Source organism: Haemorhous mexicanus, chromosome 3 (assembly GCF_027477595.1).
Source record: "Haemorhous mexicanus isolate bHaeMex1 chromosome 3, bHaeMex1.pri, whole genome shotgun sequence".
NCBI lineage: Eukaryota > Metazoa > Chordata > Aves > Passeriformes > Fringillidae > Haemorhous > Haemorhous mexicanus.
In genome coordinates, this window is record NC_082343.1 from 40,358,147 (window position 1) to 40,385,887 (window position 27,741).

At 42.2% G+C, this 27,741-nt stretch overlaps 1 protein-coding gene across 2 annotated transcripts; it reads left to right on the forward strand.

Annotated features, from left to right (window-relative positions):
- Window positions 1-77: 77 nt before the first annotated feature.
- Window positions 78-26,841, forward strand: DESI2 (desumoylating isopeptidase 2). Of its 2 annotated transcripts, none has more exons than XM_059841469.1 (5): window positions 78-438; window positions 7,001-7,073; window positions 9,026-9,119; window positions 9,620-9,761; window positions 19,555-26,841. In XM_059841469.1, exons 1-5 carry the CDS (start codon window positions 400-402, stop codon window positions 19,852-19,854), a joined length of 648 nt encoding a protein of 215 aa, XP_059697452.1. In that variant the 5' UTR covers window positions 78-399; the 3' UTR covers window positions 19,855-26,841. The 2 variants fall into 2 exon arrangements, with proteins under 2 accessions (XP_059697452.1, XP_059697453.1); XM_059841470.1 differs by lacking the exon at window positions 19,555-26,841 and adding an exon at window positions 11,631-15,255 and having other exon boundaries at window positions 197-438.
- The last annotated feature ends 900 nt before the right edge of the window (window positions 26,842-27,741 follow it).

Below are 27,741 nucleotides of genomic sequence, written 5' to 3' on the forward strand. Positions count from 1 at the left end.
CCGTCGGCGGGGCTGCCCGGCCGTCCCGCGGCCCGGCCTGGCGCCAGGCAGGGCGCGGCCCGCCCCGGCGTTTCTCCCTTCCCTCTTCCTCCCTTCACTCCTTCCCGCCCGCCACCGGCACCGCCGCCGCCACCGGGGTGGGGCCCGCGCCCGCTGCCCCCCGCGCCGCCCGGCCCCCGCTGCCGGCCGCGGGCTGAGCGCGTCTCCCGGGGGCGCGGCCCCGTCCCTCCGCGGCGGAGGCTCCATGGTGCCCGCCGCCCCCCGCCGCCCCGCAGCAACAGGCAGGACGAGGAGGAAGCGGCCCCCGGGGGTCCGCACCGCCCCGCCGCCGGCCTGAGCGGCGCCGCCGCCGCAGCGGGAGCGACCGAGCGGGCGGGGGGCGCCCGCGGGCCGCCGGCGATGGCGAACCAGCTGGTGATCCTGAACGTCTACGACATGGTGAGGCACCGGCACGGCACGGCGCGGCTCTGGGCGGGGGTCTCGGCTCCCTCCTGGCAGGGCAGCGGCGGGGAGTGGCGTGTCCTGCGGGGGCCAGGGCGGCTGGGAAACTTTGCCTGCCCTTCCCGTGCCTGTCCCTGCGGGAGCTGGATCCGGGCGCAGCAGAGCGGGAGAAAGAACGAACCCGGGGAGGGGAGAGAAGGAGGGGGGGAGGGCGAGGGCGGTGATTTGGGAGGTCTGACGATTTTTGCAGCCCCTCTGTGACCTGCGACAAAAGTTTGCCGGGTCGGGTCTTCCAGTGACAGGTGGATCCGCTCCCTGTCGCGGGGGAAACTTTCCCTGCCGTGAGCGTCCCTGTGCTATGCTGCTCCCTCTGCTACTGCCCCAAAGCTCAGCAGCAGGGAGGCCCTGCCTTTCTGCTCGAAAACCAGAAAAGGGTCCAGTTTTCCTAGAGGATGGTAGTTCAGGGTAACCTCTGTCTCTACAAGGATAACAGCTTTTTAGCACAGTGTCAGTAAGGTGATTTTTTTTCTAGACCATGATTTTTGAATAGTTTTGTTGTGGCTGCGACTTGGTAGAAATAAGGGAATCGCTCCAGCTTGATTTGCAGCCGTGTATGAGCTCACCTTCCCTCCCTCCTGGATAATCTTTATGTGGCACCTCAGCAACTGTGGTATTGTCTTATGTTCAGCTGGAAGCTGCTCAAATGCCATGGTAACAAATGAGGTGTAAGTACCTGCATGGAGCAGTAGGTTTGGATAACTAATAAGAAAATATTATCCGTTAATGCGTTTCAATCACTGGAAATCAGAACGAGTGGCAGTATTTCTCTGACCAAGTTTTAAGTCTCCTGATAGAGGGACGGTAAGATGGAGAACTAGCTTCAGGTGACAGTGGTTGTGTTACTTAGCTTATTTTGGATCTGCTTTCCTACCACCACCATTTTAAAGTGAACCTTCGCTGTTTTGAAGGGGTGAAGGTATATAGTGTAGTGCCAGTGACTGCTGGAAGTGAGAAAATACAGCTTGTTTTCCTTGGGAACAGTCACATTCAAATGCTAAAATGTTTAATAGCAATCAATAGGGATCTATCTGGCTTGAAATCAAATATATTTACACTATCATAGGAACTAGCCTGATTTTTGTCATTATTTTCTTTCACTCTAATACTTACCTCAGAAATCAATGTCCCTTTTTGGGGTTTTTTTTTTGCCCACTCCTGTGTTTGAGCTCTCTCTCCACTGAATATAGCCTGTTACCTTGACTTTGGTTTCCTTCATTATAGACAGGGAGGAGAGACTGGAGACAGGAACAGTCTGTTCACTGTGATTTTCTGAGAGATGGGTGGAAAAAAGAAGGGGTCTTTGCTCACCTGGTTGAGCTCATATGTGATGCTAATATGAGAAAAAGTCACAATAAGGCAATAAGTGCCTTATTTACACTAGCCTTGAGGAGGGAGGGCTGCCATATCACATGCATATGACTTCTCTGGACTACAGTCCAAATACATATATTGGGGAATCCCTTTTAGCATAAAAAAGATGGTTTTACATATATTAACTATAAATATTTGTACAGAGAAAGAAGTAGGACTTCTTTTTCGTGTCTCTTACATAAGAATATCTTTGAAGTCAAGACTTGACGCACTTCTGACTCACCAAAATGGAAGACCCACTGTTCTCATAAAGACTTGTTTAGTTGTGCAAAGTGGGCCCAGTTCACAGGCAGGCTGTGAAACCTTAACAGAGTGGGCTGACTCCTGTGTAAAGGCCTGCCATGGCCTCTAAGAAACTCCATTCTCGCTTCGATGGTAGCACTGGTGGGGTGTGACTTTACCATGCTGTTTCTTTTTCTCTTGTGGTAGTCCACTCTTTCATTCACATCATCCTTTCTTTTTCCTCCAGAGCTGAATTGCTGTGATCAGTTTTACTCCAGCCATACTAGGAGGGCTGACAGTTGACATGAGGGAAGTGAGGACAAAAAGCAACAGGGAGGATGTGCTCCTAAAAGCTAGTGTCATATTTTTCCTAAGGACACGTTAGGGGGCTGTTGGTTATCCTGTTGATATTACTGGGATTCTGCCTCCATCGAGAATTCACGTAGTCTCTGAAGCCACCATCTGTGGAAGGAACTTGCTCTCCAAAAGAAGCAGCCAAGCACATTTATTTGCAAATGTTTGATTACATGTAGGGGTGACTTTAATGGTTGAAGCTGCACATCACCACAGATTACACATAGTATAAGATGAAGCCACTAAGGGGAATATGTCTGTTTCCTTCTTCAGTCCTGTTTGTTGTTTTGTAGCGATATCTGCTTTATTTGACCATTAGAGAAGCAGTTTTCCTTCAAACTGATGAGAAAAACAAAGGTTTGTGTGATTTCTATAAGATACCACCAGTGTACATCCTTCATCAAACTCCTTTGCTAAACCACATCTTAGTCCATTTGAAACTTGTTTGAGACCAAAGCCTCACTTTCATGTTGCATAGCAGTTTTTATTGCTTGTACAACAGCCTGCTGAAATCAATGGTTCTGCTTTATTTGGGGACACTAGGGGTGGGTGGAAGAAGGGAGGAGTCCTCTGTAATAGCAGTTTTGAAGTTCTGTTTATTCACCAAACCATGCCAGCTGTGTATTTGAGACATTAGCAGGTTTGCTCTTTATTCCTGACATTCCATGTCACTTAGGTTTGGAGCTGTTTTGTAGTTTAGGTTTGGGACTGGGTTTTTTTGTTTCTCTTTTGGAACAAGAGACCTTTGTTATTCACCTGGTTGACAGAACCAGCATTACTGTAATAAACGAACAGCTTTATTTTAACCTGAACACAAACTGTGGCTTCATTTCCCAGGCAGCTGCTTAGCTGCTTAGGTATGCAGGGGAGTACTAAGTGACCTTGCTGCTGTTGGAACTCCTTACAGCGGTGAGTTGGTTGCTTTTGGAGGGTATACCCTTCCAATGTCCTTAGTGCTGGAAAAAGCAAAAATCTTCGATACAACCAGAGTGTGAGGGGGATGTGTGTGTTGTAGAAGAAAGTCGACTTTCAAGTACTGGTAACTTTATGGAGGGAGAGAAGCTTAAGGGCATATTTACGTGGTACAGTTCATGCCTTTGAACATCTTTTATGATCATTAAAAGGGTAGGGTGAAGGCTTTGATATATTGTGTTTTGAGAACTGGAGTACTTTATAGCTTCATTTTAACTAACTGCTATTTTTGGGAGTCTAGTTTTTTTGTGCCCAAGTAGTATCCTATTTCTTTCCTTGTCAAATAAGGCAATAACAAGCTAAAGTATTAATGTAAATGAAAGCTCTGAAGATATTTTTGAAGCACTGGGATTAGTGTTTTTCTTTCATTGCAATGACATGACTTTATTGTGCACATAGAAAAATACTTCTCTAATAATTTTCCTTATGATAGATTAAACGTGAAATCCTGTTTTACAAGACTGACATGTTGCAAAATATTGAGGATATGGGATTGCACCATATTGCTATGGCAAAATCCATATCAAGACTAAAGGGAATCCAGTTTGTGTAATGGAAACAAGGATGTAGCATTTGGAATCGGTTTGGGCATGTTACTGAACCAGTGAGCTATACAGATGTAATTTAATTTAAAGTCTTTATTTTGTAAGTAATATATAATCTTTTCAGCTGCAGCCAAATTCAGCTCTCTTTGTTGCGTTTGTCCTGCATTTCTTCCTTCAGTAAGATAAGGCATTTTGTTCAATGAGTAAATGGGACCAACCTTCCAATAGCTCATCCAGATTAAGTAATAATTAGATATAATTACTTTCCTAGGGGGAAAGTAATTCTGCCTCATTGAAATTCTTTTATCTTCAATTAACCTATTCTGTTCTTACTGGAAATAAGAAGCAAAGTGCCAGCTTGCTTCAGGCACTTCTTCCAAAGCTGCTAACTTTGATTTTATTTGCCACCAGTGCTCGCTTTGTGCAGGGTAGCGAGCCCTGAGTGTTTAGGTGGCACCAGTGCGGAGGAGCATGTGCTTGGATAGGGGCAGGCTGTGCTGAGTACCTTGTTGGATCAGCTTTCCCTCCCCTTCATCCGCTTCTGTGCGGATCAATGAGAAGGCTTGGTGACTCACTTTTCTCTCTCTTCCCTATACTTTGTGTTTGGTTTCATGGGGTTGTGGGTGGGGAGTACCGTGAATACTCTTTTTCCTCATTTTTTTCTGTCTAATAACCAGCTAGGCTTTATTCTATCCCTCTGCATGTGGGGTATCTTGTGTAAGTTTTGTTCTCTTTTCAGAAAGCAGCCATAACCTTGCTTGGCATTAACAGATCCAATGGGTACATGATATGTAGGTTGTTTGGAATTCAGCAGCCAAGTTCTGAGTTTTCTGGCCACAAGTGCCCAGGAGAGGGACAGACTAGAGCACCAGAGACCCTGTCTAGCTCAGTTCTAGATTTGGTTCATTTGGATACACCTTCCCATTAGGCAAACGTACTTTATTCCAGTGATGACAAACTGTACCTTGACTGTGCCTACAGTTTTGACTATAAATATAAACCTGAAACTATTTTGAAATGGTGAGCTGGTAAACCGTGGGATAGGAAGGGCTTGAGAACTGGAACACATTTATGTTGCAGTAGTTCTCTGTTTTCCTGGGGACTTTGTTTTCACCTCGTGAGCAGAAAAAATCCTTTTTTTTATGCTCACAAACCCACTAAGATGAGTAGTCTTCGCATCCTTCTCCTTTGTTTCCCTCTTGGTATTCTCCCAATATATGTCTTTCTATACAGAGTAAATTAATGCCGTGTATTTCTGGATGTAGCTTGTTCATACAGACTTGCTCTCTGTTCTTTTCTGGGGGGTGGAAGGAAAGAACTGCTAAGCCCTTTAAATAGACTAAGGTGATGATTTAGTGTAGTCATCCATACCCCACTAGCTAACATAGCACTACCCTGACAAAGCCAGAAATTAAAGCAAATGGTAAAGTTTAGTCTTAAGCAAAATTTATCCATTGATCACAATTGAGCTTTAAATAAATATAAGGTGCAAAATCTGCCTTCTCTTAATTCGTATTGACAAAATTTCCCACAGCTGGTTTGTCTGTTTGTAACTATTGGCGTGGTGTGCTCTTTTTGCCATTTGACTTGTTTTCATTTTTATTAATAGCCTGTCAACCTGAGGTTTAGTGTATCATTTTTATTGGGACACAAAAAGCCTACACGCTGTAATGTTTGTGATGCTGCTGTAAATTACACACTGACTCCAGCCAGCACATCTTCAAGTGTGACACCTGCAACCTTTTACGTTTTTATCACTGGTTGTGCTGCATAGTGGCTTTGCATCAGAAAACACTGATTATGTCAACAGGTTGTGTGAAGAAGATGGCTTCTTTTTTTCTGCCTGCTTGCTAAACCAGTATTAATTTACTGGGGGTTCTGCCTCAGCCTGAATCCTGCCTGCCAGTTGACTTTTTGAAGTCTGCTTTGTAAAAGCTCGCGGAGAAGCTCTGGGAAGAAAAACTCCTGTTACTGGAGTAATTGACAAAATAATGTTTTCCTTGTATTTTCCTGAGGTTTTTCTTGCTAGCCAATTTGAGTTTTAAGGACAACTGAGGCTTTTTTTTTAAGGCTTTGTTTCAGGTTCCTTCTCAAATTGTGTGTCACTTGAAATCTTTTAATGCTTGGAGACTGATACTTTGAGAGTGGTGATGCAGACAGGGAAAGAGTACTTTGAGGTTTTCCTTTATCAGAGTTCTGCATCTTTGAGGTCTTCAGGGTAACAGCTTCTGATAGACACTTGCTGCTGCTGCACTTTCATGAAAGAAAAGAGAAATCACTAAGAGAAGTTTCCTTTCTTTACTATTTTTTCCATTTTCTAAAAAAAATTCACTTCTGATTCCTTTTGAAATGCATCTGTTTTCTGTTGGGTACAATACAAGTGATATATTGGAAATAAGTGTCAGACCTGTGCAAAGGACTTAAATCTCATGTTTGGAACCCCATGCATCAGCAACGTGGAGAGAACTTTGTCTCTTGAATGGTGACCTCTAATTTAGTGTTCAAAGACAAAATATAAGAAGGTAATTTCAGTCCATCTCTGAGTATGTCTTGTGCTCATCTGTTCATAAGCAGGTGTGGTCATTACTATTAATGACAGGGGGTGTGTGTATCTCACAGTCCTACGTTCAGATGTACCTTGAAAAAAAATGTGCTCCTTAAAGTTACAGCAATTGATTCTAGAATGTGTTCCACCTAATGGCAAACTTAACAGCCTACAGCTTGTTGACAAATAGAAGGCTGATCTGGATTTCTCTCAGGTTCAGACTCCTTGGCTGACAAACTTTGACAGTACTAAAACCCTGGAATAGAACCTAATGGAATTAATTCACTGCATACACTTGGGGAATTTTAGTGACATTCTGTTCCTGTAAAATGGATTGTGCAGTTTACACTTTGTGATAAGGTTTAATACTTTGTGATAGGGTTTAGTGCTTTTGATGTGTGGGGATGCATGTCTGCTCTGAGAAGATAAATCTGTACTGCAAACTAACTAGAGTTTTGGGTTTGGTTTTTTTTTTCTTCTTTCCTTTTAGTATTGGATGAATGAATATACTTCTTCCCTTGGAATTGGAGTGTTTCATTCAGGTATAGAAGTGTATGGCCGAGGTATGTACAAGAAAAGCATAACTTACTTTTTGTTTCAGTAATACTGTTATTTAAAAAGCATTTTTCAGGTAGTGAGGGGAGCCTAGCTCCTGAAACCTGTTAATCTCTTTTCTCATCTATTCTGCCTCTGGAAAAAAACCTTGGACGTGAATAATCTGGTAGCCATTGTACATTCTTTTGTATAAAGCTATGCAACTATGAAAAAGTGTGTAACTTATTCAGCCAGGCATAGAAATCTTTATTTTAGATTTTGAAATACTTTTAAAAACCTACATAAAACAAATGTGTGCTTTGTGTAAAGCATGGTTGAATCTGTTCCTCAATTTTCTGTCAGCACTTACTGCAAGGAGTTAATTTTTAACTATAGGAACAATAATCTGTTGCAGAGAGACACCTATAAGTGCATGATGCTCAGGAAAAGGTCTATTCCATTTTTGTAGGTTGGTTTGTTTTAGAGACAGTTTCTTTCAAAGGCATCCCATTCATGCTGTTCATAAAAGATGCCCTTGTGATAAATAACAGCAATGCTTCAATGCTTTTCAGTTTTGCTAAATAAGTTGTGCTTGGGTGCTACAGCCTCCTGGTCTGTTCAGGCCACTTGAACCTGCATTGCAGCCAGAAGGTGTTTCTGTGCACACCATAGCACTGGCTCAGGTCTGAGGTGTTTCTGCCCAAAGCGTAATGACAGTCTGAGGTGTTGGTGTTGCTGAAAGTAGTCCAGTTAAAGAAGGAAAATCTTCTGCTGTGGTTTTTTGTTTGTTTGTTTTTTGTGGTTTTTGTTTGTTTGTTTGTTTTTTTGTTTTGTTTTTTTTTTTGAATGAGTTGAGAGGTGAGGGGAAGGAGCAAAAGGTGGGGTGTGCGCTCCAAAGACCTCGCTGCCCAAAGTGATCTTATACTATGTTTCAGGTACTGTAATGGTCACATTGTATCTGATTTTGCAAGTGTTACCAGAGCAACAAATTGACAAAAATACAATGCTTATTGTTAAAACTTTATTGGGGATTTTTTTTTAATCTGACCCAGAAAGACCTGACTCTTAATAGTGCTGTGCCTGAAACCCAGTTTTTGAGCTGTGCCAAATACATGTGCCTCCCTTCCTGCTGGGATTATAGCAGCTTTCTCATATAGCAGGTCATGCCCCTGCTAGAACAATGACTTGCATTTTTCCAGGCACATCAGACCTTTTATTTATTAACCTGTTGTAAAAAAGATTAGCCACAAAACTGAGTGCTAGACTTGGGTGATGTGTTAGGAGTTTTGAGGAAAGGAAGTGTGAAGTCATGCTTAAAGCTTTTTATTACTCTCTGGGTGTGGCATGCTCTGTTATCTTACAGACACAGACGGAAGCTGCAGCTCACCATGATACTTTCATGTAGTATGAGTGCTTAAGCCAGCAGGTGCTATGTGCAGATTTGAGATGCATGCACTGGTTTACTTTCTTGCTCTAGTAAAGAACTTGTGAAACTTGTGAACTTGTAAAAAATTGAACTCTTGCAAATCAAGAAATTTAGAGAACCTGTTAGGCCACTATGTGCTGCCACACTGAGGACTGTAGTGTCCACTGAATAGAAGTGCCATCAGTCCTCTGAGGATGCAGTACTTTTAATCTCCAGTTTTGATGTATGTAAGTGGAATTCTAAAGACAAGTATGTATAAAGATGTACAATTTAACTTGTAAATGCTCACTTATACAATGAAAACAATATGTACTTTCTGCAAAGTTATTCAAGTTAAACCTGCACACTGATGTAGGAAATTTCCTGTTAGTTTTTACTTAGGCTGAGTAGTAACTGACAAAGCTTTTTCCAGCTCATTTCATTTGCTCCCCATGTAAATAACATGTCTGGTTGCTAGCTTTGGATCCTTGTGAAGTCACCTTCCAGTCAGTGATCTCTGCTGTTTTTTACTGTCATCAGATGCTGGTTTTGTTAAATTCGTGCTTTCTCTTTCAGAATTTGCCTATGGTGGTCATCCATACCCTTTTTCTGGAATATTTGAGATTTCACCAGGAAATGCTTCTGAGCTAGGAGAAACATTTAAATTTAAGTAAGAAAGATTACCTGTTTTCTTGTTCTTTGAGAAGGCATATGAAAAAGACAATTTGTTGCATTTATTTTTGAGGATAGATGTATTGAATTGTAAGGGATTTCTGACTTTCTGAGAAATTCATGTGTTTGCATAGAAATGAAAAACAGACAGAGGTGATGAGACAATGAAGTGTCTACAGCAAAGAACTTTTTTTTTTAGCATACCATTAAATTCCTGAAATGCATACAAATTTTGTGGACTTGTAGCTAACTTTTATTACTTACACAGCATAAGCAATGCAGTAACTTTTTCAAGGTGGGTAATCAGCAAGAAAACATCATCTCTCATGATAAAGGTGAAAGGGGTGCCATAAAATGAAATGGAAAGAACCTTTGTTATTCTTGGAGACCAGAAAGATCTTGCTACCCAGAGTGGAGTGACTTTTGATCAATGTATGAACAGTAGCCCACCTATATCATGGGAGCCTGATCAACTTCTACTCTCTATTTCTCTTCTAGAGAGGCTGTGGTTCTAGGCAGTACTGACTTTATGGAAGATGATATAGAAAAAATAGTAGAAGAGCTTGGAAAGGAATTCAAAGGAAATGCTTATCACCTAATGCACAAAAACTGCAATCACTTTTCTTCAGCTTTATCTGAGGTAAACAAACTTAAAGGTCTACAGAATGGTGTTTCACAGGTGGTTACAGAGCATCATATCCTTCCAGTCCTTTGTAACATTTGGTTTAATTTTCCACTTCCTATCTCTGTTACCTTGGGCAAATATCATCATTTTTCAGGTTGTATTTGTGCTTATGTCCAAAGCACCAGATTTTGCTGCTAAATATCGTTGTTGTACATAGCTTATGTTAGAGCAGAGGTGCGTTTCTAAAGAGATACCTAGTAAATGAAGTATTAAGAAGATCTAGAAATAATTTTAGTTGTTCCAGGGATTGCCACTGAAGATAGAACTACTTGTTATTTTTATCACATTATTTGTATTTCCCCACAGAACCATCACACTGTAAATAATTTTCAAAGTTATGACCTAGTGTTAAAGAATAGCAAAGGCATTAAAGTTCCCCAGATAATGTTAATCTTCTGCTTGAGAAGCTTTTGTCAAGTTATTGCTCTGCAAGCACCTGTGTCCTGGTCATCTAGATACTTGAGTGGTCATGCAGAGTATCTGACCGAGGAGTCAAACGGGCTTTGCTTTTTCCCCCTCGGCTTTGTTGTAACACGATCAGTTTGCCAATATGATTGACTGCTTGATCATTCACATGTGTATCCACACATGGGAAAGGGTCAGGAACAAGTAACCCAGGTCAAAGAGGGGAATGGAAACTTTGATTTTCATTGATAGTTGGCAATCTCTGCTTGACAGAATTTATTCTAATGTTTCATTGAAACACTCCAAAACAAGGATGGCTGTTTTTCCCATGTGAAGTTTCACAGATTTTATTTGGGTTTTTTTCCAAAATAGTTAAGGCATCCTTATTGTATAGCCTGTGGTTTATGTAGACTGATCTTCCAGTGGTAGTGGAAAATTTTATTGAGATGATGATTCATGTGCAATGCTGGTGCTAGTAAGTAGGGTGAGACACTGACAAAGCTGCAGTTGGTGTGAAATCTGGCCTTTATGGCCAGGATTTTGCCATACTCTTCAGCTGCATGGTCATATTGTTTCTGTTTTAGGTCTTGTCCTATTTAGTGTTCAAATTAACTATAAAAGTGGGTATAATTGCAAGTTAAATGGTGCTCAGTTACAGCAGAGTAATGCCCATGTTCTCCAGATTTGCACTGTAATACCAGAAGTGAATATGGAGGTAGTTAAGTAAAGTAACTCACTCCTTGAATAGTGACAACAAAATTATTTAATGACTGATGTGCAGTAAAAGTAAATACTTAATGCAACTTTATACATTTTTGAGAGTTGAACCCAGCTGTGCATTGTATAGCTTCTGCTTCTCTTGTTCCAGTGAAGCAAAGTGTGTGCTTGGCCTGTGTTGTAGGATAGTGACGTCTTGTGGAAGTCGTCAGAGGCCACCACAGTGAAGAGAGCCTCATCTGTGTGTGTTACTCCATACAATTATAGTACTGACAGTGTCTTTCTGGCCACTTGATTTCAGGGGGCTTTTTTGTAACAGTGGGGTTTCTCCTGCAATGTCTGTTTCTGAGGAATTAGCACTGAATAGAAACCATAGCTTAACTAATTTCTGTGACTTTTATATAAGTTATTCAAAAAGAGTGAAGTGGTTAGGCTTTCCAGGACTTCTAAGAAAATCATAGAACCAACCACGTGTCCAACTTTAACAATGGAATGTAGGTGTGTTTCTGGGACTTGGTATGCTGCCTTTACTGATGGATGGAGAAGATCACAATGCAGCTAACTTGGGTGCTTCTTGACTGGCATTTGTGATATGTAAACTGTAAGGCTGCTGCAGCTTTTGCTGCTTGTTTACAGTACTGCTGTTTTGTTACTGCTGAATCCAGAAAACAAATTAACCCTTTCATTTTCCTTCCCCCATAGATTCTTTGTGGAAAAGAGATTCCACGATGGGTGAATCGCCTTGCCTACTTCAGCTCTTGTATACCCTTCCTCCAGAGCTGCCTGCCAAAGGAGTGGCTAACTCCTGCAGCCCTCCAGTCTAGTGTTAGCCAGGAGCTACATGATGAGCTGGAGGAAGCTGAGGATGCAGCAGCATCAGCTTCCTTGGCAAGCTCAGCATCTGGGTCTAGAACTGGACGCCACACCAAATTATAAGTCCTCCTCCAAAGTAGCAAATACTTCAGAAATACTTTTGAAATACTTCAGTTTGATCTCTTCAGCAATTGACTTCCTGACAGAACATGAGAGCCAACTCTAGAACGTTGTTTTTATATGCAAAAAAAAAAAAGCTCTCATCAACCCCTGTTTCAGCTCAGGATTATTTACGTAGTGAAAGGAATTGCTGGGAGAAAAGGGAAGGATTTTGTGTGAAGCCACCCTTTTCATTTTCACCTGTTTGGTAGACCTGAGTTAACTTAACATCTTGCATAAAGCAGAACTTAAATTATTTGTTTACAGTATTGTGTACTGCTGTTTACAAGTCCTGTAAGGACTCCTGCTACCATGGAAGAAGAAAGAATTTGAGTTTGATTTAACTGTTGATATAAATCAAAAGCAGTGGTATGATGCCCTGAATGAACTTTCCCCTTTGTTTTCAAGATTTAAGGCAGGAGAACACTAAATTGAGGAATGCCAGAAACTGCTGAATACTATCTATGTGAACAGGGTACTGTGCGCTTAAAGTGGCTGATGTAAACAGGTAGATTCCAGGATGTAGGGAGACTGGTTTGGTCTAAAATCTGTTCCTAGAAGTATGACCTCTGCATTATTGAAACTGTGGATTTTTGCACATATGAAGGGAAATTTCTATCTCATTGCAATGCACATCAATCCATTTCTTTTTTTTTTTTTTTTTCAATTCAGCCATTTTGTTTTCATCCTGTCTTGTGTCTTTACTTGCAGTTTACTTCAGGATTTAAACATGTCAATATCATCTGCTAGAAGCATCAACAAATTTTTCACTTCTTTGCTTTACTTGATTTCAAACTTGTATATATAATTTAGTACTTGTATTCCTTTTTTAGTTGTTTGTTTCATATAGTTTGGAATCGTGTAAAACAAGCCATTTATGGTTGGGGAATGGCCTTTGCTTCCTGCTGCTGATTTTGCTTCATTTGAGTTCGTAAACATTCTTGTTCTTCTTTTTTTGAGCTATAAATTACTGCCCAGTTGTGCATATCCGCACAAATGATAGAGAAATCCTAATTTATTTTCCCACAGTCTCTATCTGTGGCATTAACTTTCTTATCAGATGTAATGAAGAAAAACCTGAAAATTGCTTATGCACCTGCGTGTTTACACAGCAGAACCCACTAATCTGCACACATAATTATATCTGAAGGTAAGAGATATTATTTTCTAAAATACAGAAGTATGTTTGCTGGTAGATTATAATTAGAGCTAAATTATAATTAGTGATCAGAATATATAATGGAATGCCTTATTCTTGTTCACTTACCAAGAGAATTAATTGTTCTTCCAATCATTAGTGTAAATTAGTGAGGTTCTATTGTGCACATAAGGCTACAGTAGCACAAACATGAGAGAGGTGAGCTTGAGTATTTTGTAAGACTTGCTGCCTTAAACTAACAAAAAACATACCATCCCTAAACAGGATCAGCTCACAAAGAAGTGTTTATTACTAGAAATATGGATGATTCTTCTGAGCTTTATTTACAGTATTTTGCTGGGTTTAGTTTTTCTGTTGAATGAAATACTGACTCTGCAGTTTCTGCTGTTTAAAAGCAAAAAAAAGTCCTCTTGGAAGGCAAAATGCTTCAAGTTATGAATGCTCCTGGCCGTGGGTAGTGGTTGCCATTGAATCCTATGGGAAAGTGCAGTAGCTGTATCATAGTAAGAATTCTCATGGTTGCCAGCTCCAACTTGTGTTAGAAGCAAGTGGAAGTTTTTCTGCTGCCACCTGGGTTGAATCCTTCATCAGACAGACTTTAGGTTTTCACTTATCTTCGGTGATGCAGTGTAGTACAGAGAGAGATATGCTCAGTTCTGGGGGGGAAAATCAAGTGAGACTCTGGAAAGAGCGAGATAATAGTAAACGTCTCCATAACTGCATTTTGGTACATGTTTTAATAATCTCCTCTATCAAGTGGGAAATGCTTAAGGCTAGTGAGTCTGCCACTAACTTCATTCTCTGTTTGATCTCCAGAAGCTGGATATACTGACCCTCCCTGTTGAGTGCTTTCCACTCTGAATTTGAGTTCTCCTTTCCTTCTTTTCCCTGTAGTGAAAATGAATATGGTGGTCTCCAGTCAACTCTCAAGCATTACAGAACTGAATCTCACACTACTCACGGCTCAGACAACAAGCTGCAGACAGGTTATTTTGTCTCTGCTGTGCAGCTGTGGTAGAAATGTGACTAAGTCTCTTGGCCAGGGCAGGTCCTTTATTACAGCTCAGGGTTGAGGCCACTGATCTAGCAACGTACTGTAGCTTTTCCTAGGCTTTAGGAAAAATAAATAGAATGAATTTTCATTGCTACCTTTTATGTACCAAAATCAGCTTTTTAGGCTTCTGATACATCCAGAGTGCTAGGTCACAAATCTCTTCACCTTCATTAATACACACAATTACAGCATGTACAATGCAAGAACATGACAGATCACAGCACAGTTTTTATTTAGAAGTAAAACTAAGACTATTTTTTATAAAGCAGACTGGAAAGTTTGTAACAAAAACATTCATTTTATTGTTAGCTGTACAGGTGAAAATACTGTCTTATGCCCCATAACAACTTTTTTCTGTTTGTTTTGAAACCATCCATTTGTAAATCCTGTAAGGAAACTGACATCTGAACCCTGAATGTTGTTGGGTATTGAATCTAAGCGAGCAGTACTGTAACTTCAGTCGTGTGCTGTCAGCTCAGCCTCTGCTGGATGCCTGCAAGTCACCCTGCCAGTGGTTACTCCAATTTGTTAGCAATAGAGCAAGTTACCTTTCACCAGCATTACTGCCAAGCAGGGATTACTTTAGTCTACTAATGACCACACTGTGCTAGGACTAGAACACTTCAGAATGCTGTGAGAAAGCTGGACACCTGTGGAATCTTTTCCATCAAAACGGGTAGAAAAATATCACTACTTCAGGGTTCTGCTCTGTTTACTCTTTCATTCTTGTTAATTTTCTGTGAGATAGTACTTTTGATACGTATTGCATTGTTTAACTCAGTCATTTTATTTAAATGCCATTTTCTGTTCAGCAAGCCAAAAAAATCCAATGTACTGTCAGTGTGCACCAGTAACTTCGGAGTGGCTTGGTAAAAAAAAAACATAGTTGCATTACTTCTAAAATTTGCAATGCAATTCTGATCACTATTGATAGATGATAATTTTCACTGTTGGAAGTTGGTTACAAGCTGAATATTCACTGATGCATTTTTTGTAAACTTGTATTCAAGTTTACTCTACTACATAGTATTTGTATAAAATTCAAAGAATTTTGACTTTTGTTACCTGTACATGGCAACAAGTTGTCTAGCATCTTAAACTTAAATCCATCAGTTTATTAAAATACTTTTATAAAAAAAAAATTGGCTCTGTGTGTTACTCCCCTTGTACCTACAGCTTGTTTTGGCAGTGCCACCCAAGGTGATGTTTGGTTTTGAGCGATGGTTTTGAAGGAGGTGAGACTATCCAAGGGTTTCCTGTAGTTATGCTTTAGGCTGACATGGGTATCAGGCACTGTGGTTTGGTTTGTGTGAGGCATCTTCCCCAAACATCCCAAGCTCTGGCACAGAGCTGGCAGCAGCCCTTGAGGACATGCTTTGCCAGCACTGAAAGGTGGAATTTGCAAAGGGCAGATGAGTCCATGTGTTTTAACAGCAGAGAGACTTCTCTGGAAGTTGAGGGCACTGATGAATGTGAGTGGTGTCCTATGCCTGAGCTGGTGTGGTCCCTACCCATCTCTCCCCACAGCTGGGAAGGGGATGTGTTTTGCCATGTTGTGCATGCTGGGCAGGACGTGTCTGTGTACACTGCTAATGAACGTTGGCTAGGGCGTGACCTGTTGGAGAAGCTGTCCAGACACAGATGTGTTCCCTTTTCTGTGTTTCCTTAATCAGCAGCAAACCCGCAAGAGAGTTTGAGCAACTTGCAACATACTGAAAAGAAACTTGACAATAGTTCATCAGTTAAAACAAATGTGAGTTCCAGATGAACTCACTTCTGGCATCCAATGGCCAGGAGTGCCTGTCAGTTTCTGGGAAGGTGATCAATACACAAAAGTATCTACTGCATTGTTTGCTAGTGGGTGAGTGGCTGCATTCAGTGGACCTGCTCTTGAAGAAAAAATAAATGTTCCAAATGAAAATTTGTTTTCTAAAAGTTTCTTCGGCCATGCAGAAGTATATGATAGATTTGTCATGGGAACAGCTTTGCAACATGCAGAGGTTTTTTATGGCTAAAGCAGCTTAGTCCTGTCACCCCCCCAGAATAAATACATTCTTTCTCAGTGCTTCATACATTGCAATGGAAATGGCTATTGGACAGTTCCTGACTTTCTCTGAAATCCTGTGGTTTGGTCTAAATCAGGTCATAAAAAAAACTTCAAACTTGTCAATGTAACAACTTGTCAGGGAAGCCATGACAATTCTTTGGAAAAGTAGCTGTGCTCCACTGGCAGCTCCCATTCCTGCTGCACTAGAGTAAGGATCCAGTATTTTTCACATGATCTGGTCCATTAAAATTAGCATATAATGAACTAAACCAGGATCTAGGCATAAAGAAATGCAAGATCCTTCACTGATCCTTTGGGCATGACAGAGGCTATGTCTGGGTCTCCATAGAGAGGGACATTGCTCATACCAGAGTGGCTGTCCACCCCATCCATCTCTGAGCAGCAGCCTGGGACACATAGAACCAAGGGAACACGGATCCTTCTGCATGTTATAGATGGGTGGTCAGCAGTTCTCCTGGTCTTTTGAAAGTAGTTGGTCCTGGAATCCTCAAAGCTGTAAGCCTGCTGCACCTGCTGGTTACCTGCTGTGCTGTTGCAGACCGTGTGTTTGTGTGGAAGGAGAGAAATCACTGTTGGTGTCTCCTGAACGAAGTGAAGGTGAAGGAGGGGCTTCATGTGTGCCCTGCAGGAGCTGTTGTTCATGGGCACTAACTCATGATTTATTTTTAGGGAGCTGTTTTTACCTCTCTATCCCATTTCACCTTTACACGGCCTGAAACAAGGCACCCAGACACAGAACTTCAGGAAGCTGGGGCTGTGTTGCTCAACTGTTCCTGCTGGGGCTCATGACAGCTTGGGAGGAGAGATAGGAAGGGGTACAAGCCATTGTGGATGAGAGCAGCCTTTCCCATGTGCATGATGCCAGCCCTGTCTGCTGCCCCAGGCGGCTGTGGGATAGAAGTGTGGGGATTTTCATTTGCACCCCTTGTGAGGTTCTGCTCTGGTCCCAGAGTGGCTGATGGTCAGTATGGGTCCTCCTTTACAGGGACACAAGTGATGTGAATCAGACACCCTCTGGCCAAACAGGGCACAGACAGGTTTTTATCAGACTCCAGAGAAGTATGTCCAAACTCCCTCACCAGGAAGGGATGGGGGCAGAGGAGACCCTCTGTTCCCAGTGAGTGCCTGAGCGATGTGGCAAATGCTCCCTCACGTTTCCCAAGTCGGAATGGTCATTACTGTTAGCTCAAGCAGAGCCAGGGCCTTCCTCCCAGAATAAGTATAAAGCCCTATTAAACCCACCTAATGACAGCACAAATCATGTTGAACAGAAAATGTCTTGTGCTCCCTACTCAGGCTGCAAAGGCTTGCGGGTTTTGTCCTGGTTTTCCCATTCCTAATTTGCCTGTGGGAAACACTGCCTTCCCCCAGCCCTCCCAGTGCCAGCACACAATAGCTGCTTGTTTTTTGCCTGGAAGGAATTGCTGAGCCTTTAAATAGCTGGAATTGGGTTTATTTTTCTTCTGTACTTCAGCTCATTCATTACTCAGTCGTAGCATCCTAAAAGTGAAGATTTCCAAAAGCATTGGCATTTACCTCCTTTGTTTTGGTTTGGTTTTTTTACCACAAAAAGATGCTCTGCATCTTGAATTTCATGCACCAGCCCAGTGTTAGTGTCACTAACTAATCTTGCAGCAAAGTGTCAGCTTCCAGCAAATTAATTCACATGCCATTAAGCAAACATGAACTGAGTAGTGAGGACTAGCAAGAGCTGATGGCAGTGTAGCTGGCTCAAATGCAGCTGTAAAGGTCAATTAATTTTTATGTCAGAGAGACTTGGAAAGTTTAGTAGAAGCCCTGTGGAGGCTGTCCAGGCTTGCTCTTCCCTCCAGCACTCTGGAGTCGAGGGCAGAGAAACACCTCAGGGAGTGCCCAGCTTTTGTGGATGCTCTCATCTCTGCAATTGCTTTCTTTAAGCTGCTTTGCCCTTCCAGGAGCCTCGTGGCTTCTGTACATTTTAAGAGGTTTGAAGGAAGGACAGACTCCATGCCTCTGCCCGTGGCTCCCTGCACAAACGCTCCCCCAGTGAAATGCCACACCGTGACATGCACCCAGGGATGCCATGCTCAGCCCATGCTTTTGGAGAGTAGGGATGAGCATGGCATGGGAACCTGCAATGCATCCTTCAGACAGGCAGCCTCCAGCATCTCTCCAGCTGGCACTGAGCTTCAAAGGTGTATTGATTGGTGCTAATATTGCTGTCTCCAAATGAGAAAGAAAAAAGGGCTTTTTTACTAAATAAACAGGTATGTCATTATTTATTGATAATAAACTAATACTGCAGAATTAAACTAAGTACAAAGTGGAATCTCTTCAGAGCTTGACTACACGTCTTCCTGGTCCTGGCCTGTGGCATGACCTATTTGTACAGCACTTCCAGAGCAGTCAGCTCCTGAGAATCAACTTTTTCTCCCTCAGTCTGCCCCCTGCAGATGTTCAACTTCCTAATTGGTCTCTGAGGATTCGCTTTTTACCTGCAGACCAGGAAATCTGATTGGTCATGACACTCTTCCCTGACTGTCATGAGCTGATTCATACTTCTTCCTTATCATCTGGGGAGGTTTACTGAGAATGCAGTTTGAAGAAATGCAACCAAAAGCTGCAGCTGAGCCCAGGTCAGACAAAGGCTCTCCCTGCCCAAACACACAGACAAAACTACCCATTCTTGAAGACTGTGACATAGGTTTGTGCCTTCTTAAGGAACACCACAGGGAACAGGTCCTTCACCTGGAGAGCAGATATTTCTGGTAGTAGTTAGAAAGAATTCCAAGAACATTTGTAAACGTAATGCTATGCATATAGGGTTTTATTATAAATATACATCTTCAACAAGTTGACCTCTAGGAGTATTCTAGCAGCAGTGGAATAAGTGAACAAAGTATGTGAAATAAGTGGGTTGGGGGGTCAAAGAGAAAGGGACACATGCACATTCAAAGCTAACCACAAGTCCTTCCATCACTGCTGAGGCCTGCTGGGATGATACAGAGGTGGGAAGGGGGGTGAGAACATCTACAGACCCTTCTTCCCTCTGCCCTTCTCCCCTGGGTGCAGGACAAGCTGCCCTGAGAGGCAGGATGGGGAGGGATGAGGAGGATGTGCAGCAGCACTGCACTCAGGCTGCTGCCAGTGGAATGAGCTGAAGCCTTTGAGTCTGGGCTTGTCCATCTCACAGCAATGAGCAAAGGATGTGCATGTGCCGGCTGAGGGGAGCCCATCCACCGGGGCCAGGGAAGGACAATCAGGTCAGCTGTCGTCTTTCCTATGCATGCTGCCAGTCGTTTCTTGGTTTCCATGGAAACTGGCTGCTGCAGAAATGATGTTATGAAAATTACTTCCGAGATTTTAAGCTCACAGATTTGCTTTGCTCTAACAGGGGCAGAGAGACTCATCACAGTATTGCCCTGCGTGTGGTGTGAAAGCGGTTTCGGAGAAGTTGCAGGTACCCCAAGACAGCCTGCACCACCTGCCCTGTGCCACTGACAGTCTGTGCAGCCCCAAACCCCAGCCAGGGGAGCAGGAGGAGGAGGAGGTGGAGAAGGAAGGAGCAGAAATTTCAGATCACTTTAGCTCCTTACTGGTGGGTACAGCTCACACCAGCACAAGAGGCAGCGCTGTTGCCATCTCTGGGGGCAGAAATTTATTTTTTGCCCTGCAAAGTCCAGCCCAGCATTAAGCCAGCAAATGCACCAGCCGTGTGTTGAGCATGTGGTGAGATAACCAAGAGGCTGCAAGGAGACTGTGCTGCAGCAGCTTGAGTGCAAATAGTAAAGGCAGCAACAGTGGCTTAGAGACAAGTGCAGCCACTGTGAGTCTGCCTGTCCCTCTTACCCAGGTACTGAGCAGGGCACTCTTTATTCAGTGTTTGCTTTCATACACCGAGTGGTCAAACATCAGACTTGTTGGATAGGCCTACTCTTACATAAGTTGCTCTCAGAAATACATGTATTATTCAATAAACCAAGGTCATGGCTCGCTGAAAAGCTCTGTAGCAACAAAGCAAGCCAATCTTTGATGGAATAATTGGCACAAAAGCATGCAGAACTTAAAAAGCTTAACTCTCCCTCCATGTTATTAATTACTCAACTGAGTTTCATTTGGAAGGAGTCCATGAAAGTATAAGGAGGTATTTAACCTAACAAGAGAAACTCTACAGCCCAGGTTAGGCAGTGTGGTGGAGGCCTGTGGTCGATGATCAGGAGCGGTGGTGTGAAGTTCAGCTGTGCCCACCACAGCAGTGACTCACATCTCCCATGGAAGGAGGCAGGACAGATGGGTACAGCCCTGTGCCTGTTCAGCTTAGTGCAGTGCTTGCACCTGCAGGTAATACCTTCAGCAGAAAACAGCCTTGAATAATAATCAGGCAATCACAAAGGATATCTGGAAGCAGATGCCAGTAGGGTGGAATTAATTTCTAGCGTGAATTTTGATGTTTCTAGAAGTTGATCCAACATTTTACAAAAATGTTGTCAATAACACAAATGCTGAAGGCAGCCAAATCAGACATCAAACTTTATTTTTTAAGTCCTGCAAATGACAGTTGATCATAGCACTAAAGCACAAGTGCTTGTAGTTGAAAAGTTCATTGGTGGAGTGAGAGCTACATGATCCTGGTATCTTCCTGTGAATATTTTTCTGCATCTCTGCTGCAAAATCCACTCAAAATGACTATACCAGGTTACCCGTGACCCAGTTTATGGGGAGACTCCCTCAGCAAGGGTCTACAAAACTTGAGGATATAAAACTAGAAATCCTGGGAGCAATGCATAGTCTGTTGTGCAGTGTTTCATCTCCTTATGCAATGTTAAAGTGCATCTACGCAGGCCTGAGGAGTATAAACACTAATCACTGAAGTCATAAAGAACTTTACAGTACAACTAACAAGCAATTAGATACCTCTTAATTTAGAAGCAGAACTTGATGGTCTGTAATCCATCAAAGGAGGAACAAAGCCCCACAGAAGACAGATCTGGTGTTTTATGGGAGAACTGTGTAGCTCACAAATGCCTGTAAGCACAGCGTTGAAGACACACAGCATGATCAGACACACGATTTGCCAAAGACCTGCTTTTACATCTAAGTTTAGCTGATCAATAAAGTGTTTAAAAGAACATAAGGGTCACTCCATGGAAGAGGACAGCAAAAGAATAATGCATTATGTGATATTTATATATAAATATATATATATATGTATATATATAAAAGGTGGTGATTAAATGTACAGAGAGGGGAGCTTGGGCTCTTTGGACTCAAACTGCTGGACAGGCAGGGCATGATTCAGTTACCTACCCCCTGGCATTGGCTGCCTCTTGATTTAGTACATAAGGTGTTTTCCCAGCTGATTTAAATCTCTCATGGGAGTAACAAAACACTCGTACCTGAGAGGAGCTTGTTTGGCATGGATGGAGTTTTCAGGATTGAGTAAATTTGCCATCATGTAGCCTTTCCCAGATTTGCTTCAGAACCTTCCTCCCAGCTCATGTCAGAAAAGGCTCAGATGTTTCTTGGAGCCTTGCCAGAGAGAGTAGAGGCTGATGTGGGGGAATCAGCTTTCCAGCCTACTGCTTTTCTTCCTGGATGAGCAATTTATCTCAAAGCACTCCACCTCCTCTGAACACCTCTCACCCAGGCGGGCAGCATTCCCTGACAGAACAGCTCAGTATTTTTCCTGATGAGTTTGCAAAGTGCTTGGCTTTGCACTCCAGCTGGTCCAGCCATGGCTTAGCACTCAGGAGCTTCAAGGAAAAGCACAGAGCCATGGTGCTGCCTAAGTGGTCGGGGCCAGAACAGAGTCAGGAGATGGGTCCCATAGGTGCCGCAAAGCAACCAGAGGAGCCAGGTTCCGTATCCGACTCAGGCTAAGGAGGAAGCTTGGTCAGAAGATAAGGAGATGTTCAAAAAACAAGGCAAGAGCCTGGACAGAAGAGAGGAATTCAAGGAAACTGTAGAAGAAAGACTGTCTGTCTTGTAAGAACCCAGCGAGTAAAGGATAGATTTGTTTTCAAAATCTTTATTCTATCTTACAATGTTATTTAGAGAGTTGTGTTGTCAGTTCCAACTCCTTTTCTGTTCCAACAAAACAGCCTTGGACAGCAGTGTGATAAAAGGTGGAGAACAGCAGCACACAGTTCAGCTCAGTACCTTGTGTGACTCACCCAGCCCAGCAGAAACAGCAACCCTGCCAGCTCAGGGATGCCAGTCCATACCTCCCTCTGCTCTCAATGCCTCAGGCTGCCCCTGAGACAGCCAAACTCTCAGATCCGGGAATGAGTGCTCACACCTGACTCCCAGATTGTTCAACCGGTCCCTTTTTATTCAGGCAAACACATCAACTTTCAAACCAGTCTAGAATTTGCTTGACCCACAGTAGTGACACAAGTGGAGACTGTAAGTTTCAAAGTTAGTTCCCAGTGTCCCTTTCCCACAGCAGCACACAAAGTACGGGAAAATCACCCAACAGCCCTGTGCAAATTGTTATCTGAGAATCTGACAAATGCAATTAGATCACACAGTGATAACTGAACTCTGTCTCAGATCACAACAGAGGGGCCTTCTGATAGTGTCACTGAACATTTCCTCTGTAGCTTTGTCTTGCAAACCAAGGTGTTCCTTCAGCCCTGCGGGACTGCCCGTGCCACTGCTGTGCCACAGCACTGAGACAGCATCCTCAGCACTGGGAGAAGAAAGCATGGCTGGCAGATACACACCCAGAACTGCTGCAGGTGAATCCAGCAAATGACATGTACGAAATCTCTGTATCCTGATGTGTGTTAAAACAGCACAGGTTTTTGGCTGTTTTTTTGTTTTAACAGACTCATGTATTTGGTTTCTCTGTCTGAGGGCAATATGTATGTGAGACCTTCACTTCCAGGAGCTAGCAGAATTTTCCCCCAGATGGAAGTTCCTTGGTCAGTAACTGGGGCAGAGACAGAAAGGTATTAATCATGCAGGAGCAGGAGGAAGTTTCCTTGCTGAGAAGATTCCTTCAAACCCTTCAGCGCAGAAGCCACCAGCTTCACCTCTGACCTTCACCTCTCTAACCTTTATCAAATTTTCCATCTGTGACTGTGGCTTACACAACCATTTTCAAGTTTCTCTACAACTTGTCTTTTCCCCAAGAATTATACTAACAAACTTAATAAATTTGAAATTATCAGTAGGCTTTAAGACTTTGGGAGGTTAGTGTTTTGCTAAAATATCAGTGAATGTGTGTTAAAAGGGATTCTAGAGACTTTTTAGAAACTTAGCTGGTTTAATTATGAAAAAATTACGTTTAACCAACACTTACATAAATCTGCAGACTCTGGACTACTTGTATCTGACAGAGCTTTACAAATAAGCTACAATCAATTCACATGACATTCTTTGTAACTACAATTTGAAATTGTCTAAGAATATGAAATTAACTGAAAAAGCAGCCTTTTGTGGATAATACTAAAAAAAAAAAAAATTAGCACTTTCCTTAGCTGAAGTCTGCACGATTTTGTCAATTATCTATCTGAGCTCTGGCTGTGAAATCAGTCGCTTAAAAGCCCTGTGACAGGTGACAGGTTGTTCTTAGCAGACACACCCCTAATTACTAAGGAGCTGATGGTTTCTGAGGCTTAAATAAAAACAAGTGCTTAAATTCTCCTCCTCTGAATGTACAGCAGTTCTGCATTTTCTTGGAGAAAGACCTAATAAATGAAATGGCGAGGGGTTTGGGGACCATTTCATGATTTATCTTAAAAATAAGAGCATAATGCCTGAGATTCTTCTTAGTGAATGCCCTTTTGCCACAACTTGTCTGAGCAGATAATTATGTCAGTTATAGATAAGATTTTAAAGAGATCTCTAATATGTTCAAAATCTGAGACTTGCCTGTAGTTAAGTTGGGAAAAAAACCCAGAACTCTGAACAGCATTAGTTTTTTAGTGTTCATGATGAGCATTTGAAAGAGATGGGGGATTTAAGACAAACTGCTGTATTGCAATGATCATCTTGAGTGATGAGTTTAAAGGCAAACAAATGTAAAAAGGAAACCATAAACTAGGGGAATGCACTTACTGCTCCCAAGTACAAGAATGAGATGAGAATCAGGAGGAAGCAACACCATTATTCAGAATTATACTGTCAGGAGCCCGTGTTAGTGCTCTGAAGGACCATTCATCACAATAAGCCCTCCTTTCTCTTCCTCACCTGAGAAGTGGCCCCTTTCTGAAGCACGGGATTTGGTGATGGTTGTTGTTGAATATTTCTGCCAACAGAGACTTTCCCAGGACTGGAAGAACAACTCACCAGCCACCTCTGGCTGCTGTTAGCCTAATTTAGCTTGAGCAGACGAGAAAAACCAATCTATCAGACATCAATTATGTAAGAATTTTAAATAGTTTGTAAGTGAGGCAATTAAGCACGTGTTTAGCTTCTGCTCTTGTTCCTGCAGAGGTACTGGGAAGGCACAAGTCAGACATGCTGGGAAAATAGAACTATCAGCATGGGAAAATGTATGGGAAAATAAACCCACGAGTATGAAGGAAAAAACCCTTCTGTATAATTCAGTGGCCCCTGAACAGATGCCTGTGCTCAGGAAGTCTGGTCTGAAACTCAATTTAGGGAGGAGGTAGTTGTCACACTGGTGAGGGCAGCAGCACTGGGCCTTACCCTAGGGAGACTCCAGAAGGCTTCCCCAGCAGCACCGCTTGGCACACGGAGGGGAATGGCAACAGTTGAGTGCAGAGAGTGCACACAGACCCCCCCATGTCCATCTGGGAGCAGTTTCCCCAGCAACTCAAAGAGCTCCAGTTGTCCTGCTGCTTTCCAAAACCTCAGAGCTCAGCTTCTGCACTGCACATGCTGTCCCGCTCCACCAAATTCTGATGGCTGTCTTGCATCAGGTGCTCTCTCCAGTTAATGATTTTAGCCCAGCTCCCGATGCTTTAGGCAGGAAACCAGGATCCTCCAAAATCAAAATGTGACAGAAGGTTGTAGCCCTCGGTAGCCAGCCACCAACAGACTGACTCAGCCTTCAGCCAGGTCACAGTGAGGCATCAGGAAAAGACCTGAAAACACCAAGCAACAAGATATGAGGTATTTTTAATCTCTGCTGCTTCTCAGAAAGCAGCAGAAACCATACCAGGTAGAGAAATATTTATGTGCTAAATTAACACTCTCAGTGTGCAAGACATGAAGTCATTCTGTTAGCGTTCAGGAACACATAATCACGAGAAATTATTATATGCAGGTGCTTTTATTGAAGAGCTCTGGGTGTCAGGGGTACAAACCCAAATCTGACTCCGACATAAGTTTGGGATGAACATGTTTTATATTCTACTGTTATATAACTTTCATGTTAATTATTAAACTTACATTGTTCTATAGTATACACAGATTTCAGCCAAGCATGGCCACCTTAGACTAGGAACATACAGCTTCTCATTGTTCTTCTTTATGATTATACAATAATTATTTTAATTACTAAACAATTATCACATCTAGCAATTATACTACTTACGCAGGTAAAACACAAGGCTTAACATTTCAGAGTTTTATCTTAGCATTTTTCCAAGGCCCCACTATCAATTCCTGTCACGAACAAGAAAAACCTTGAATTCTTGCCAGGGAATCTGGACACCACAGCAGGACACCTAAGGTGCTTGCAAATCTGGAACAACTGTTTGGAAATAATATGTTGTGTTTGACTTTGAACTCTCAAATCTCATCCTTGCAGACTGCCTGTTTCTCGTGAGATCCTTCTGAAACCATGTGCAATTTTTTTCCTTTACCCCTTGCCAAAGGTGTGTTATTTTGTGTAGGAGATCCTGCCCTAGCAGACTGAAACCAGCCTTTGTAGCATGACGAAACAACACACACTGACTTCTCTGAATCTCTCCATGTATTTTGGATGGCAGCTGTCTCAGGAATATACTGTAACTTCCAGTGGAACAAAACACCTTACATGTGGCAGGGTACTGGCAGAGAGTCATGTCACCAGACAATGTGGGGTGGGGATAAGCCAATGAAATATACTTTAAACTTGATTACAAAACTAAAATAAAACTCACAAACTCCTTGCCCCCCCTCACCCACTAAAGGGTAAAAACAAAAGGAAAAAAACCTCAACAAGATACAAGAAGATCTACCTGATACCTCATAATTTTTTGACGCATGGCATGGCTTCTGAACATCCTCTCCAGCTGTCTGGTTTGAGTGTCTACTTTGATACGCTCTGCTCCTTGAATGTGACTCCCCTCTCCCTGAATGCTGCTAATTACCCATCCACTAGAACGGCACACTGCATGCAAAAACACATCACCAAAGTGGCTGCTGGCACACCATCTCTTTTCTCTAGCCTTCAGTGATATCACTGTCTGTGTTGTATCACTTTCCCTTCTCCGGGCTTTAGCCTAATCTTGGCAGAAATGCAAGAGCACCAGTGAGTCATGCAAAAATTTAATTTATCTAGTATTGGATATATAGGGAAAAGTGTAAGGACAGAGGAAGCACACCATGATAACTCCTCAGAATACCCTTGCAGCTTCCAGTGACTTGTGCTGAGGGAATTCTTACGTCTGAGAGGGTGCCTGAGCATTAAATAAGCTTCAGTATACTTTTTCCCCTATGAATTTTCTAATTTTGTTGTGCTATTTAAACAGCTTATTTCTAAATAAATTTCATACTCATGCAACTCTTTCCAGTTTGTTATGAATTCTCAGAAACCACATCCCAAAAGAAACAATTACCATACAAATACTTTATTAGCTCTAGTCTTCAGTTTTCCCTCAGGAATTAATAAAGATTAAGCCTGATACATTCACATGACAGACGTGGAACACAAGGTGCAGAGTTCGTAATAACCACCCTCCACTCTCTTCGTGATAGAAACCTCAGGGCAGCCACTGTGTTTTGAAAAATGAAGATGTGAAATGGAAGTCTTGACGTAAGGTTAGATGAACACGTTAGGAATGAAACAGGGCCAAAGGAAAGTAGCTCTGAGGCAAGAAAGGAGTTCTTTCCATAGTCTTGTGCCTATGACCCTGTGGTTACGAGGTCACCATTCAAATTTGTGTCAGAAGCAGTTTATATCTCCCAATGACTTCAGTTTAAAAAAAAAAAAAAAAAAGAAACAACAACTTCTACAACTTAGAGAGTTGCAGATTAAGAAAAAAAAGACCAAACATGCAGAAATAAATAGTACCATCATATGCCTGAAGTGGATTACAGTGACATACAAGAAAACTTGTCTGTTAGTATTTGCCAGTAATACATTTAAGACATGCTTTATAGATGAAATAATTTACATTATATGAAAAAAACTGATTATTTAAGGAAAACTGCTCTATTTTTAGTCAGAAGCATCCTTTAGTCCAATTTATACTAGTGAGTCAGGAAATTTTAAATCTAGCTCTACATCCAACAGTACAGCTGCAATTATAACCCTTATGTTTTATATAAGCTGCCTTTTTTAATATAAAACCCTCTTCCTTTTTGAATCAAGTGCCTAAATAACATAAAGAGATTAAAAGATATGGCAGAAAAAAAATAAAGCTATTAGAAGCCTGCCCTTATTTCCTTGGCTTTCAGAGGA

Excerpts from the sequence above, each read along its gene's own strand:
- DESI2 (XM_059841469.1), top strand. The coding sequence starts at position 400 with ATGGCGAACCAGCTGGTGATCCTGAACGTCTACGACATG. Across the intron at positions 9,120-9,619 it reads GGAGAAACATTTAAATTTAA|AGAGGCTGTGGTTCTAGGCA; the intron begins GTAAGAAAGATT and ends TTTCTCTTCTAG. Across the intron at positions 9,762-19,554 it reads TTTCTTCAGCTTTATCTGAG|GGGCAGAGAGACTCATCACA; the intron begins GTAAACAAACTT and ends TTGCTCTAACAG.